Below are 16,828 nucleotides of genomic sequence, written 5' to 3' on the forward strand. Positions count from 1 at the left end.
CACAGACAGCCTAGGAGCAGAAAGGGGACCAGGGGCGCACTCTTCACCACATTGTGTGCGTCAGGGAAAGAATACTGCCTCTCACTAGGAGAGGTCAAATGTCACATAACGAAATGATGTCACTTCAGAGCAGTGATGTTCTTCTGTGTACTGAGAATCTGGAAGTATTGAGCGTCTGCTGTCCATGGGGCATGCAAGAAGTAGGAAGATGTTTTATTTCTTTTTAGGAAACTTCCAATCTACTTGAGTACATACAACATATATATGCTATTTATGTGTGCTTCTGTGTATCTGTCTATCTTTTTTTTTTTTTTGTTTGTTTTTTTTGAGACAGGGTTTCTCTGTGTAGCCCTGGCTGTCCTGGAACTCACTCTGTAGACCAGGCTGGCCTCGAACTCAGAAATCTGTCTGCCTTTGCCTCCCGAGTGCTGGGATTAAAGGCGTGCGCCGCCACGCCCGGCTTTTGTCTGTCTGTCTGTCTGTCTGTCTGTCTATCTATCTATCTCCATCTATCTATCTATCTATCTATCTATCTATCTATCTATCTATCTATCTATCTATCTATGGTAAATGCTAATACATATCAGTTAAAACTCAGCAGCATCTATGTATGTTTAGAAGGCTCCAAAATGAGGCATTAGTGAGAGACATAAAGTTTCTTTAGGATCAGCTCAGGAGACCTGGAGAATCTTGGGTTTGAAGCTGTAGCTGAGAACTCAAGGGAGAGAGCTAAACAGAGAGAACTAAGAATTAATGGTGGTCATCAGAACAGAGCATTACGCTGGCATGAGGATACTGTATGAGGAGAAGAGCACTTGTCATGTGTGTGCTAGGTAGAGCAGGTGGTCCCATCACACCCACCCCAGGGTGGTAAAGGAGCCCAAACTTGCTGCCCATCATTTAGGCAAATCTCTTCTCAAATCCCTTTGTTCCCCCTTAGAATCCTGGCTTTAAGTAGAAACACTGGTGTCTTTGTGTTCTAATTTGCTCTTTTGTTGCTGTGATAAACACCATGACCAGTAGCAACTTGGTGAGGAAACGGTTTATTTCATTCTATACTTCCAGGTAACAGTTGGTTACTGAGGGAAGTCAAAGCGGCAGCTCAGGTCAGGAACCTGGAGGCAGGAACCGAAGCAGGGGCTCTAGAGGAATGTGCTTACTGGCCTGCTCTATGACTTAACCTTTCCTACTCAACGCAGGCCCACTTGCCTAGGGATGGCACTGCCCATGATGGGCTAGGTTCTTCTACATCAATTAGTAATCAAGAGGATGCCCCACTGACAATGCTGTAGGCTAATTCCTCCATTGAGGTTCCTTTTCCCAAGGTGATTTAGTCTGTGTGAAGTTGACAATAAAAATGAATCAGTTCAGTTAGCTTGAGGGAATACAGACACTACCTCAGAACTACAGGAGAGTACAAGTGAGGAGCAGGGTGGAGGTAGAAGCACTCAGTAGTGTGTGAGCGAGAGTTTCTTTATCAGCAGCACATGGAGTCATTTCCAAGTAGATCATGAGGTAAGATCTGCCTCCCATGATACATTCAGAGAGAAACTGACTTTCTAGAAACAGAATACGTATATTCTAGAGCTCTATAGTCTAGCTCAGGGGTTATCATTAATAATAAGGCATATGCCAGGCAGTGGTGGTGCACACCTTTAATCCTAATACTCAGGAGGCAGAGACAGGCAGATCTCCGAGAGTTCAAGTTTTGGTCTACAGAGCTAGTTCCTGAGCAGCCATGGTTATACAAAGAAATCCTGTCTTGATACAACAACAACACCCAAAAAACTACTTGTGATGTTTTGCTAGCGTGACACTAGGGGGGCTAGGGCAGGAGGGCTGGGAAGTTTAGGTTCTCTTGGGTTATATAGTGAGTTCAGTGTAGTCCCTGAGCTGCGTACCGCAAAACTGCTGGCCCACAAAAGCCATCGAAGAGGTGGCAGGACTCTCCTTCCCACTCCAGCCTATGGCTTTGGCAGTAAAATGTCCCTCAGGAGCTGTCAAAATGGCGGCTTCTCAAAATGGCAGCACCACAACATCTCAGCCTGCAGCTGTCACAGGACCTGCAGGAGCTGTTCAAGGGGATGCACCACCTTTCTTGCTTCCGTGGAAGCTGCCCCTCAGGAGTTATCCACAGTGACACCTCAGCCCACAGCTTTTGTAAAACACCGCAGGAGGGGTCCCATAGGAGCCAATCACAGCGGCAGAGTGGCAGCGACCCCTCTCCAGCTTCCCTACCCACAGAGATGGAACCCAGCAAAAGCAGGCTGCCCCCAGGAAGGGCTTCTCACCCTAACCCATGGGTCTGATGCAGGGGAAGGAAGTGAAAAAAGCCATCAACCACTGAGTGGGACATCCCACCAGTCCCTGAGCTTCCCAGGATCAGGACTTGAAGTCCCATCTGTCCTCACTCTGGAAGTCTCCGCCCTAAGAAGCTCTGCCCCTCAGAAATCCTATCTAAGCACTGTCCCTTTGTCCTGTCCCCTGCTGTTCGCTCCCGGGAGCAGAGGGCAGCCATCCCTGGATTTGTCCCTCCATACCCTGGACCCTCCAATAAGTCTCTTCAATGAGATAGACATTCTGCCTGGTGTGACTCTCGTCAGAAGAAGTCAAAAAGAATGGAAACTGAAGAGAAGTGAAGAGGCAAACAACTGTGGAGCCCCCCCCCCCCCCAGTCCCTCAGCTCAGCTGGGGCACCCTCCCTGAGCTCCTGAGGAGCCATCCTCTCAGAGCTGTGCGGTCCCTGCCTCCCTTGCCTCAGGATCCCCTTCCCTTGGAACACTGCCCCACCTAGCTGTGGGGAGGCCCTCCCATCCTAGCAGAGACATTTATATTGAAGGCCAGACCAAGTCTCAAAAAACCCAGCCAACTAATCAACCAAGACAGGTCTCCCCAGACCCCTTGTTCTTTTTTTGTTTTTTATGGTTTTCTGAGACGGGGTTTCTCTGTGTAGCCCTGGCTGTCCTGGATCTCACTCTGTAGACCAGGCTGGCCTCGAACTCAGAAATCCGCCTGTCTCTGCCTCCCGAGTGCTGGGATTAAAGGCGTGCGTCATCACGCCTGGCTAGATCCCCTTGTTCTTATTTTATCTTGAGGACAGATCTCACTGGTTGCCCAGGCTGGCCTCAGACACCCAGGCCTCTGCTGCCTGTGTCGTGTCCACTGCGTCCTCTGTGAACTTTCCCTGCCCGTGTCGTGTCCACTGCGTCCTCTGTGAACTTTCCCTGCCTGTGTCGTGTCCACTGCGGCCTCTGTGAACTTTCCTCCTAGTTAGGCTGCACTGAGGAAGGTTTTTGGGTTTTAGTTCTCAGACTTGCTGCCCATGCTTCTGTTTACCGGGCGTGCAGTGGGTTTCCTATACCAACTGAGAGAATGTTTACTATCTTGACTGTGAGCATATGGACATAATTTAATACGAACAAATTTAAAGTGGACTTTCGAATTCACCATGGAGGGTCTGAAGAGATGGCTTAGTGGTTAAGAGCACTGACTGCTCTTCCAGAGGTCCTGAGTTCAAATCCCAGCAACCCCATGGTGGCTCACAACCACCTGTAATGAGATCTGATCCCTTCTTCTGGAGTGTCTGAAGTCAGTGGCAGTATGCTCACATACATAGAATAAAAAAGGATTCAGCATGGAGTGTGACTGGAGCCGGTCAGGGTGGCCTTACAGCAGGAGAGTGCTGTTGAGATGAAAGGTAAGTGTAAAATTGCACTTTTATCAAACGCTCTCGGATGCCTTTGGCTGTTACCTCCAGGCTTTACGCTTTACCAAGAGACCTACGAGAGGACAGAGATTTTCTTTGGAGACAGAGCATTGTGTTGCCTCGGTTGTCTTTGAACTCGTGAGCCTTCTTGCCGTGTGTTTGATTAACTGGAACCACAGGTGTGTGTCACTGTGCCAGTTCCTGGAGATGTCTGTGACAGTAACCTAAGATTGTGTTACCTATTTTACTTATCATTTGGTGACTCCACTTAACATGGCCTGGTGGCTCTTTGAACTCCACAATTAAAGTTTAGTGCATGCGTGTTTTCATGACACGGGGTCTCGTGCGTTGCTGGGATAGCGTACAGGCAGGTCTTATTACTTTTTTATTATTAATTATTACTTGTGTTTTCTGAGACAGGGTTTCTCTGTGTAGCCCTGGCTGTTCTGGAACTCACTCTGTAGACCAGGCTGGCCTTGAACCCAGAGATCTGCCTGCCTTTGCCTCCCGAGTGCTGGGATTAAAGGTGTGCGCCACCACTGCCTTATTGTATGTGGTGCTAAGGATAAAGCCTAGGGTGTTCTGTGTATTTACCAACTACTCTGCCAACTATACTAAATCCCAGCCCCTCACCGTGTAAACAACTTAAGAAAACATCTAAGCCCGTAGAATGTGATGAGCATTCCGGGCCCATATCAGGTCCCATGGCGTCTGAGTTCCAGAGGAAGAGTTATCAGTGAGCACTGTTTCTTTGCTCAGCTCTGCTCTTTAGGACTAACTAGTGGGAATGGTTTACAACCGGGAAGGAGGAGCTACTTACAATTGGATTTTCTTTTCTTTTTCAGTCTGCAGACAGTAGGTTGCATGCCACCCCCTGTGTCTTCTGCCGTCATTTTAACCAAGGCAGTTGGTGGAAATGAGGTGAGTCACGGGGATAACCGAGGTTAATCGCGTGGGCTGTGCTTTGGATGTGAAGGAGTCGTTGTAGAAAGCTCCTGTGAGCCGGTTATGCGCGGTGTGGCTGTTGACGTGTACTAGGTTGATGCTGAAGTTGGTGATGAGTGGAACTAGATCTTCAGATGGGAGAGCAAGGGAGAAGAATGAGGCAGCTATGGTGACCTTCTTGTCAGAAGGAAGCTGGGGTCGTAGCTATGGTGGCCTTCCTGTCAGAAGGAAGCTGGGGATGAAGGGAGCATAGTCCAGAGGAAGGAGCCTTTCACACCAGACTCACAGACTCAAGCCTCTGGCCACGTCTTAGTTCCTGAAAAAAAGAAAAATAATAAATTCAATCACTGAGCTGGAGAGATGGCTCAGTGGTTAAGAGCACCGACTGCTCTTCTGAAGGTCCTGAGTTCAAATCCCAACAACCACATGGTGACTCACAACCATCTTCTGGTGCACCTGAAGACAGCGACAGTGTACTTAGATATAATAAATAAATCTTTTTTAAAAAAAAAAAGAAAAAGAAAAAAAAGAAAAAAATTCAATTACTGTACAAGATTCAGTATGTTTAGTGGCAAATATAGGTGATATGAAATAAGAAATCCACATTTCTAGGATGAGCTCAAAACAGTTACCCAACTGTGGCAAAAGTCTGTGTTAAAATCCAGATGGAAGCTGTCTGCCTGCAGCTGTTGCAGGTGCTGCTTGGTTGAAAGGCACATGACGTCAGGCTGATGACCCTTCCTTTCCACCTGTTCCTCTTCCATTCTCATCTGTGAAGAAAGTGCTCTCAGGGAAGAGGGGAAGGTAATAGGGCATCCCACATCATTCTCTTCCTGTTAGAGTATCTATCCTCTTACTGTTTCTAAAAATACTTTACTTCATGCCTGCTCTAGTCTTTTGAAAAATAGCTATGTTAAACTCATCGCATGTGATAAACCATACACAAATCTATCATCTGTCATATATCTATCAATCGTCTGTCATCAATATACCTACTTATATTCTATTTATCAATCTATTGTCTTATGTAGCATTTATCAGTCTATCCACTATCTACTACCTACCATCTATTATATCTCTGTGTATCACATATCTACCTACTTATCATATATCAATCAATATTATCATCTATCATCTATTTATCTGTTATGTATCTGTATATATCTATCACACATCTCTCTCTCTTTCTCCACTCCCCCTCCCTCCATCTGTGTCTGTAAAACCATCATTTAAAGGGAAGACAAGTGTCATGGGCAGGCACATAGTTTCTCCCAGTCATGTATAGCTTCTTGGAGTAGGAATAAAATGTACACTAAATGGAGAAACTAATGCCGAGTCACACAGTTTGATGTATCTAATCCAGAGCCAGTGTTAATTCACTTCAAGGTATTGTATATCTCTAGGTATTGTTCTGAATGCAGTGACCTTAAGAGGAATGGCTGCTCTCAACACAGTGAGCACACTCCTTACCTCCAGTGTCCATTCCACGCTGTTGGAACAGAACACTGGAACTGGGTAGTTATGAAGAGCAGAGATTTGGTCTGCAGCCTGGGAGGTAGGGAAGTCTAGGTTGAGAGGTCTGCATCTGGTGAGGGCTTTCTTGCTGCCCCATCCCTCGGTGAAGGCTGAAGGGGAAGAGAGAACTGGTGAGAAAGAGCAGAAGGACTTCATGGCCGTGAGCCCCTTTTCATTTAGTTAATTCATCCTTGAGGGTGGATCTCCCTGGCTTAAGTCCCCCTCATAGGCCGTACGCCCCAGTGTGCTTACTCCTGAGACGTGGTTCTCAGACTTCCTAATGCTGCAGTCTCTTAGTATAGTTTCTCATGTTGTGGTGACACCAACCATAAAATTATTTCTGTTGTTATAGCATAACTAACTTTGCTACTGTTATGAGTTGTAATGGAAGTATCTGCATTTTCCAGTAGTCTTAGGTGACCCATGTGAAAGGGTCGTTTGACCCTCAGTGGCCGAGATGCACATACTGAGAACTGCTGGGTTAGAGGTTCAGTTTCCAGTGAGTAACTTGTCTCTCTCCTTTTGTTCTGTGGGGATCTTGCTGTGTTACTCAGCCTGGCCCCGAGCTCCAGCGAGCCTCCTGTTTTAGCCTGCCCAACAGCTGGGACTGCAGACATGCCACTGTCTGCTGTGGGGAAACGTACTCAAACCATAGCACCCTGAAAAGTTTACTGTGTCCCTGGACACCCTCTCCTCTTACCCTTTCTAGCACCCCTCTAGGGTACAGGCAACCTGGGATCTGTTTCTGTCACTTTAGACTAGTTTGTATATTCTGGAGTTTTATATCATGGAATCCTACAGTGTAGCTTTCTGCTTTTGTTTTTTGTTTTTTGTTTTTCCTGGCTTCTTTTACTCATTGTAATTATTTTGAAACTTAATCTGTGTTCATCAATCCTTTAGTTAGTTTGTTTTTGTTTTGTTTTGTTGCTGAGTGGTGTTTTGCAGAGGGGCAGATTGTTTATCCACCCACCTGTCGATAGACATATGGACAGTTTCTAGTTTGGAGAGGTGAGTTTTCATGCACACTTTTTAACTGGACATGCACTGCTATTTCTCTTGAGGAAAATGTGTTAGTGGGATAGCTGGATCCTTTGATGTTTCATTGCTTTTGGACCAAGGAAGAATCATCTTTCCATAGTTTAATATCCTGCTCATAGTTTCTGAAGTGGACAGTTTCGTCTTTCTATATCCAGTTCTTTCTGTATCACAAATGGATGTTTAACTGTTGGAAGAACTTCCCACAGTAACTTCCGAAGCAGCTGTGTCATTTTATGTTTAAACCTATGTTTGCAGCCTTGTCATCACTTGATCTTGTCAGTTTGAAAATTTTGCCATTCTAATATGTCCATTCGAAAGTCACTTTCATTCGCCTGATGTAGTTGTCTCAGGGGCTTACCCCTGATTAAACTCACCCTAGTTCTTTCTGAACGCTGGCTAACTGGTTCACCGTAGCTATTCTGATGGTACTCTGGGTTTTGGGTTCTTGTCTTGCAGACTGGAGAATGAAATTCAGAGAGCATAGAGGGTGAGCTTTAGAGGAAAAGTGTAGTATATTGTTATGTAGGGATTTAGGAATGGGAGAGAGGGAGGGTGTGAGGGAGGGAAGGTGCTGGAGGGCCACAGCACATGTGCTCCAGGGTGCATTTGGAGGTCAGAGGACAACTTGTGGGAGTCAGTTTGTTCTGGGGATCAAGCTCAGGTCACCAGGCTTAGCACCTCCACCTTCTGAGGCACTTCCTGGGCTCATAGTGCACATGCTTGAAAATACTATTCATGGGTGGGGTTGACTAACAGTTTAACTTTGTGACATTTGTGTTTTAAATTGTCTTAATGTAAATGCTGGCAATATGGTTTCCATAACTGTTTTATAACTGTTATATATTTATTCATTCCAGTATTTGAAGTACATTTCCTCCGAACTGCAAAATTGTGATATACTGTTGATATTGTACAACTAACTTATGGTGAAAATGGTGCATTCCTGCATGTCTATATGTGTGTCTGTGTGAGCAAACACATGCAATTGTTGCTTATTTTTTAAATAGTAGGAAAAGCAAAAAGGTTTACAGAGGTAATCTCATTGCAAAGCATAAGATAATAAAACAACATATTTTACACAGTTATATAATATAATTGCTAAAAAGCATGTACATTTATTTAGTTAGATTTCTGTTTTAAATGTAAGGTTCTGGGATAAGAAATTTGACTCTCCCCCCCCAAAAAAAGCCTTTCAAAGGCTTTAAATCTATGGGTCTTGCCAAGAGAATCTTAATATTCAAATCTAAGTTACATACGACTTACAGTAACTGCCATGGGAATTCCTTTTATAGAAGAAATTTATTCTTTAAAAGATTGGAAAATTACTGCCTTATGTTTGGAGTTATTAGTTTTTTACAGTGTGGTTATAAAGACATCTCTCTCTCATCTATGCTAATGTTAATTCAGAGCAGACACCATCTAGGGCAGCTCTGGAGAAGAGACGTTCCCTACTTGTGCCCCAGTATTCTCTTGGAAGCTTAGCAAGGAGAATTCACTCAGAGGCATCCTCTAAAACTGGAGCATGTGGGTCCTAACTGCTGCATGAAGCTGCAGAGATGAGGGAGAAATGGAAGCAAGCACTCTGCCTTCAGATGTCTGAAAGGAAAAGAAAATAGCAGAGGGAAGACAGAAAAGACACCAGGAATCCCAGCGGATAAGGTCAGGACCAGAGGAAGATTCTTCAGACCCTGACTGACAGTGCTAGCCCTTCCCTGTATTTAACGCCATGCTTGGTATCAGAACCACTGCAGCAGGCCCCTCCACCTTTAAAGGACTCTTGTAGGCCTTTGCTTATCATTCCTCCCCCATCTCCCCAAGATAAATTGTATGTGTCAGTTGCATGAGTACTGCCTGGGTTATTACAGTTGTGAGCTTAAATATTTTTGGTCTTAGTCTACCCCGCCTGTTGGTTTCCAGTGTCTGCGGATGGGCCTTGCTATTCTCTTTGTCTTTCACAGTATGGAATCTGTTTTGTCTGCAAGTGGTATATAAACCTGTGCATGCATTTCAAAGTGTCACAGCACCTCTGTGTCTATGTCCAGCTTCAGAAATAGGATGTGGTGTGTAAGGCTAGCTACGTGGCCATTTCACCTAAGACTTTTCTCATTTTTACCATAAGGAGTAAGGAAAATCGATAGGCTCTTGTCACAGAGGAAGCCATCTTCTTCCAAGTCTGTAACAGAAGATGGATTCATGAGAAAAAAGGCAGAGCAGACTTGTGGAGCTGAAGTTTTACCTGGCATGGGAGAAGCTTCTGAAATGGGACCCCAAAGGCTCAGGAAGCTGCGCGCTTCTGTATGCAGAGCCCAACGTTTGTAGCCGTAGAGGACCCAAGTGGATGGCATGGTTGTGACATGTGCTGGGGGCACAAGAAGGTCTGCTGCTCACACTTGCTCTGGTGTCCCTGTAAGGTCTCCTTTGCCTCTTTGTCCCCAGGCATGGCGTAGGGTGACCTGTCACATGAGGATTTTTGGGAAAGAGAGGAGAGTCAGTGGGTAATCAGGTTTTGTGACCCACTAGCCAGAAAACGGGAGAGGAGGCTAGAACTTGTTTCTCCACAAGGGAGAGGAGACTAGACCTCGTTTCTCCATAAGAGAGAGGAGGCTAGATCTTGTTTCTCTGTTCAGTGCTAAGGCAGCATCCTGTTTGCTTGTGTGCAGGGCTTGCGTTCTGCCCTTAGTCTGCTTGCCTTTGAGAAGGTTCAGACCTCTGGCTTCTGTTAGAAACTACGCAAAAATAGAAGAGTGACATCATTTTAGAGAGACTCTTTTTTACTAAATTATTGTTTTCTTACCTTAATGTAGAAAAGTCCCAAATACACACAAGTAGATTGAGTTCTGCTTGGGAAACTGGATTGTGTTTCTAGTTGGAGGCATTAGGTTGTTGTCTTGCCTAATAAAGGATTAAGTTAGCATGCTTGTTTTCAAATAGAAACATAGTTGAGGCTTTTAATTATATAGTATTTATGAGGTAGAAAGATTTTAGACTCCTTTCATAATAGACACATGAATTCCAAATACATTTTAAAGAAACATTTTGATTTGGAGTATGTATAGAAGTGTGTGTATAGTTTCATCAGTGGGGCTGGTGTCCAGATCTTTGTAAAGGAGATTGAAGAGGTGTCCCCCGAGCAGAGGTCTTTATTACGTGTGGTGAACGCTTAAGTCACAGGTGAAGGTCATGACTACCTGAGTGTATTTATAAAAGGTTTTCTCACCGCTTGGAAAGCAAATGAAGCCCTCATTACCAGCTTTGACTGTACAGCTCAGAGCTTTTTGCTAGAGGTGAAAGGTCAAGATCATCCCCGTCCAAGTGAGAGGGAGAACTCAGTCCCTGGCTTATCAGGGTTATTCTGCATTATCAGTGGGGACGCCTTTGCTAATCCAGTGCTCTAGGAAGATAGCGTTCTTTGAAACATTTATGAAGGCAGGCAGAGTGAATCTGATCCACCTAGGGAGGGCATGGAGGGGAGGGAGGCTGTCAGTCACTGCCCTTCGCAAGCACTGTGCCATCCATCCCTTTCTCCTCCTATCGGTGGGGGAGCCTATGCTTGGTTCAGTGGGTAGTGGGCTAATGGCATGTGGGAAGAAAATGAAATGAGTGTTGCACCTTCTTACAAGCCAACAACTGTGGACAAAATGGTGTCCAGCCCCCAAGAATCCGTTCTGTCGTATGTGGCTTCAGCCTTTGATACCATGGTCATTCCCCTCCATCTTACTTCTGTCTCCCTGACACTGTTGTCTGAATTTGCTCTTTGGTGTTGTTACTTTTTCATGTTTAGCCCTTTTCCCACCTCAAGGGGAGTGGATTCCTGAGACCTGAACTTGAAAAGAACATCCACCAGGCTAGACTCCTGCTTGGAGAGTCAGTCCTGCCCTCCCGAGCTCAAGCTCAAGCATGTAACCTCCGCCTTTGTGTAGAGCTCTGCTGGACCACTCTGCCCTTCGGGGAAGAGTAAGCAGGTCAGCATAAGGTGTGGTAGTGTGGATTTTCTGCCTTGGCGAATGTGCCTGAGCACTAGACTGCCCTTGCCTTGGAACCCAGCAGCTGCTTTGCGCTCCTTTGTTTGCCTCCTCTATCTGCAGGTTCCCTTAAGTCCCAGACCTCTCTGACCCTTGCCTTAGCCTTTCAGGGAACAGTAGTAATTACATAAGCATTTCACACATGGCTCACTTGGGCCTGACTGGTCTGCACTCTGGGATTTGTGCAAGGTGTGAGGGATCAGTTAAGAAAGAACCAGCATTGTTCTCCAGTCAGAGCCTGGCTGAGGATGCCCTCCCTCCTCCTCTTCCAGAGTTTCTTGCTTTGCAGACCAGGTCTTGCTGTGTCATGTCTACTGCCTTAGGATTCATTCTGTACTTCAGCTGGCATTGAACTCATGGTCCTGGTGTCTCAGCCTCCGGAGTGGTGAGAGTACTGGGCTGCATCGCATGCCCAGCTCTATTACTTCTGGAATTGATTAGTTATTTCTCCAGCGAAATGAGCTGGTTCAAGCTGGATAAAGGGAGGTTTATTGGGACACTGCTCTGAGGCAGCGAGTTCACTGGCCCCAGAGAGAGAGGTCAAGGAAGTTGCTATGGGAAGGGAGAGAGAGGAGAGGGAGAAGAGAAACCGAGAAAGCAGAGAGTGAGAAGAGAAGGAGAAAGAGAGGGGGGAGAGGGAGACCAAAATGTATGCCTCTTATACTTAAGAGCCAATGGGAGAAGGGCAACCCAGCCCCTGGGCTGAAATGTTCAGGGTTGGGGGCAGGGTGTGCCAGGTAGGGACCTAGGGATATTGGGAATTCCTGGGGGCCAGGTCTGCTTTGGTGTGTAACATGCATCTTAGCCCTTGTCATGGGGTTGGAACCAAACAGAAACAGCTTCATTCTTCTAAATGTGCTCATCTAGTTGCTTGCTCCCTTCAGTGAAAAGCATGCACTGAGTGCTTGGTATGTCTTTCTTTGTGTGGTGCCTTTATAAGAGCTTCAGTTTAATAAGCAATAGACAGTGGGTAAATATTAAGTCACTAGTATAAGATGATTAGTGTTTTAAATAAATTTACAGGATGGTAGATGTTCAAGTACATTTAATAAATTGGATAGCTGCAGTTTATTAGCATGTTAGTAATATTTGTGTGTGTGTGTGTGTGTGTGTGTGTAACCTGGAGTATTTATATCAGCTATGCAAGATAATATCTTCAGAGAACAAAAGGTCATAGGAACCAAACTACTCCTTGAAAGATTGTTTTTAGAATTTGGAACCAGAAGGACTGAATAAACACACATGGTGTTTTCCTCAGACTCAGCACCTAGGAAGCCATCCTGGCACTGCCCTGTGAAGGAGCTGAAGCCACAGGTGCCCTCTCCCCCAGCACAAACCTCTGCTCCTAGTCTATTTCCCCTTTACGTCACAGTGTCTGCGTGAGGGTCCACTGCGGAGCGACCGTTTCAAACTGCAAGCTCCTTGTCTACGTGGAAGCCTGGATCCCTTGCTGATTTGGGGACATGCTAGTCTAAATAACAGTACTTGAAACTATTCTTTTAACAGTCTTATAAGTAATGATCAATTTATTGTGTCTTTTGTTTAAAGATATATTTATTTATTTTATGTAGGTGAGTACACTGTAGCTGTCTTCAGACATATCAGAAGAGGGCATTGGATTCCATTACAGATGGTTGTGAGCCACCATGTGGTTGCTGGGAATTGAACTCAGGACCTCTGGAAGAATAGTCAGTGTTCTTAACTGCTGAGCCATCTCTCCAGCCCTTATTGTGTCTTATAATAGTTTGATTATCTTTACCTTTATTTTCAGATTCTGGGTATACACATTTTGAAAAGTTTTTGGTTCCTGCATTTGTGTATAGTTATGAAGTATTACTTTTTCTCAGTATTTTGCTGACTTCCTGGGTTTATGGAAATATGAAGAAATTTAACTTTAGCAGTCAGCTCTTTCTCTTTTGGCTCCACCCCTAGCTAGCTCAGTGGCCTTGATCCTTAACTGTAGATGTTTATGCTTTGGTTCATTGCTGTGTGAATTTATAGGCCTCCTAAACAGGCATTTAATTATAGCTACATCTTTCATATGAAGAGGTTTGGCATGTGGCTGCTTAGTTATGACCACAGAAACTGTGGAGTCTTGCTTGATCTTTGTTACAGTCTTTTAAACTTACTTGCTTTCTGAAGGTACCAAGTTGTGTCTTTAAGTACCTAATGAGAACACCATGTAATAAAATGTAGTGAGATTTTCAAGATACTCATGGTCAACTTGGATGCAAACTAATGGTCTTAATATATTAGGAGGGCTCATTGAGCTGGGTTGAATCAAGTGCCAAGATGTTGAATTTGTATACTATATTTAGAATTTAGTGATTTTTATTTTTAAATATATCCCACTTGTAGAAGCTGAGTTTCCCAAAATATAGCCATTCTGTGTAGCTCCCTTCCCCCTTTATTTCATCTTCCTTTCCCTCTTATTTCCTTCCCTCCCTTGCATGTTGGGAAGGATCAAGCTAACTTAGCTCACTAAATTCATTTTGTGAACCACAGCTTGGAACCACACTACTGCAGGGCATGCTGCTGCCCAGTCCCATGCGAGAGTTAGCTGCTGTGTTCCTCTGCATAGACTTCCACAATGGTTCCTGCTGGGAAGTCTCAGCTTTATGTCACGTATAGGCACTTCCTGTGGTGTTGGCCCCTTGGAGAACATGGCCCTTTAGAGTTTATGTTGAGCCTCCTTAGCCTGCCTGCGCTTCCAACAGCAACCTCCTCATTCCCTCATTTCTAGTTGACAGGCCCTGCCTGTCAGTCAAGGATTGCCCCCTCCAAGTCTAGACCAATGCTGTCAGAATCAGGGTTACTTAAGTTCACCAAATAGCACGCTGCGCTCATCCTTGGTCAGACCGTTTTTCTTATTTTGTATCTATTTAGACGCCAACTTGTGAGTGTTCTTTGCAGAGACTTTTCTTTGCATTCCTTAAAGCAGCATAAGAACATTCATAATGAAAGCCGTAAAATAGAGTCTGAGGGAGCCAGTGACTCGATTCCTCGTGAGCTTGTGGCTTCATCTGTTCAGACAGCCAAGTGAGGTCCAGGACCATGTGTTCTCCATCCGCCACAAGGACCTTTTCCTTGTTTACTGTGACAAACTAGGAAAGGGTAGATCAGGCGGGGTGGAGATGAATAGTGTCTTAGGTTAGATGAATTTTCTCATTTGTAAAAATCCATTTTAGAGAGCCTATTATGAGAATTATTCACTTTGTGATCAGAAGTGCTTCTCACTCACTTATCTGTCCAGTATGTTCCTTGAAACAGTGTTATTGCAAAGTTCAAACTGACTTAGGAGGTAAAGTATATTTATATGCTATAGCTACCAATCATTGTTTAAGTTCATGATGGGTTAGCTTAAAAATGTTTTTTGATGTGTGTGATCCTTTTTATGAAGAACAAGGAACGGATATGCCTTCACTTTCATTTGAGTTTGCAGTAGGTTCTTTGTCAAATAGCTCATCATGGCAAGACTGACAGGGTTACTCAGTGGTTAAGGGCACTTGTCGCCAAGCCTGACAACCTGCCCGTTTCCTGAACCCACGTGGTGGACCCTGCCATTCATCTCCTGACCGGCATGTGCATGCTGTAACATGCTTGTGTCCACATATGTGCGCATAGTCACACAAAATAAGTAAATGTCACGAAAATTAAAGATATTACATACACATGGCCTTTGTGTAAGGGGATTGTTAGCATGCACTTGTTCTTCCAGACTGTTGTATATAGCCCATTTGCCCAGAGTGGGCCCAGCAGGGGCCTATCCTGCGTGCACAAGAGGACACACCTGAATTTGTAGCAGCCCTCGCAGTCACAGACATGGCTGTGTGGCAGTGTGAAGTGAACAGAGCACTCTTTTCTTAAGTTAGACACTGTGCTTGTCCCCGTTATACAGATGAGAAATGGACACAAGCATGTTCAGGTTAGAGAGCAAGAATGGAGGGGCCTGGATGAAGACCTTGGTTAGCTCTTTGCTTCAGTGCCTGTGCTCATTACCTTATGCTGCCTTGTCTGTCCCTGGCAATAGGGTAGGCAGTCCTGAACAGAAAGCTCATATATTACTTAGAGCTTGAGCCACCCTGGTGGAAAAAATGAGGGTCCCCCCAGATTAGACCAAGAAGTCCAACCAAGCTTGGTAAAAATGCCCTGTATGAGGTTATGGACCGGGTGTGTTCTTTGACTGTAGGAAGCACTCCCTATCTCTTTTCCAAGTCCTCTGGTCTTCCCCGGTGTCTACACATCTTTAGCATAGTATATTGTGAAGGCAGGCCTGCGTGTCTCACAGAAGGGCCTTCCTCCATCCACAGCTGCAGCTGCTGTAGCCAGTGTGCAGAGGCACATTCAATGCACCTTCAAACACGTGACATTTGTTCAAATAAACGAGTACTTAGGACGATTCAAAAGAAACCTAGGTATCCCACCACGCCACCAGTCAGTGCTCTGTTGCTTTGACAAAGCACTGTGGCCAAAGCAGCTTATGTTATGGTTCCAGAAGGTTAAGTGTATCGCTTCTCGGCCTTTTGGCTAAGATCAAGTGCAGAAGGTTAAGTGTTCATCTTAAAAGAAAGCCGTGGCAGCAGCCAGACATGGCAACAGGAAGTTGGGAGCTTACGTCTTCAAATGAAGACACCTAGCAGAGAACCACCGGGAAGTGGGGGAGATTATAAATGCTCAGAGCCTCCCCCCACCCCCATACACTTCCTCCAGCAAGGCTTTACCTCCCAAAGGCACTTGAAGCCCCTCCTTCCCCCAAATAGCACCACGGCCTAGGGATCAAGAGGTCAAGTGAGGGACATTTCTTATTCAGACCACCACTCTGTATACTATTAAGGCAGTAATTTATTTCCAGTTACGCTTTGCCCAGTGTCAGACCTTTACAGAGAAGTCCGGATGCGTACCTGGAATGTTTCAGTTACTTCTACCTCTTCTACTTTGTCTCTACACAGGCAGCCACAGCCCTTGGAGAAATGCCTTTAAGTGTTTGCCTTGAGCCTTCAAGTAGCACTGTGAATGGAAGAAAGGAAGAGCTTGCTATAGCTGGCAGGACCTTAGAGAGAAATAAATGAATAACTTCTCTGGAGTTAGCTGTGCATTTTCGAAGCCATCAAAGGATGGAAAAACACGCACAACAATTTTAGCTGAATGGATCCTCTGTCTTCTTTTCCTTGTGTAACTTTGGATGATGTGGGGCATTAGGCTATGCACAGACAGGCTGGTCTCCAGTTGAGCTGAGGTCTTAACCCCGGTGGTGATAATTCACCTACATGACATGGTAGGTGTTCCCTCATGCTCCTGGAACTCTGGCCCCTGTCTAAGTTTCCACCCCCCATGGCCTCCACAAGAGAAGCATGGCTAGAAATCACTTAGGCAATGGCCCAAGCTTCTGACCTTCAGGCTAAACTCCTGCCCAGTTACCTAGCAACAGTGAAGACCATAAAAAGGGCTGTTCAGCCCCACCTCGCTCTCTTACTTCTCCCTGCTCTCCTTTTACCTCTCACTCCACACTCTCACCCTCTCTCCTTTCTTTGTCTTCTCTCTTCTCTCTCCTTCTCTCTCTCTCTCTCTCTCTCTCTCTCTCTCTCTCTCTCTCTCTCTCTCT

The 16,828-nt window shown here is 45.3% G+C and overlaps 1 protein-coding gene across 3 annotated transcripts in view; it reads left to right on the plus strand.

The window, feature by feature from the left end:
- Positions 1 to 16,828, plus strand: part of Slc10a7 (solute carrier family 10 member 7) — a 234,269-nt gene that overhangs the window by 16,416 nt on the left and 201,025 nt on the right. For 2 of the 3 annotated variants that reach the window (XM_021220146.1, XM_029532633.1), the window contains exon 4: positions 4,552 to 4,627. In XM_021220146.1, coding sequence (XP_021075805.1) covers positions 4,552 to 4,627 — 76 coding nt within the window. Of the gene's footprint in view, positions 1 to 4,551; positions 4,628 to 16,828 lie in introns of those variants that run through there. The other variant, XM_029532634.1, reaches the window with a different exon arrangement.

This window comes from Mus pahari, chromosome 20 (genome assembly GCF_900095145.1).
Source record: "Mus pahari chromosome 20, PAHARI_EIJ_v1.1, whole genome shotgun sequence".
NCBI lineage: Eukaryota > Metazoa > Chordata > Mammalia > Rodentia > Muridae > Mus > Mus pahari.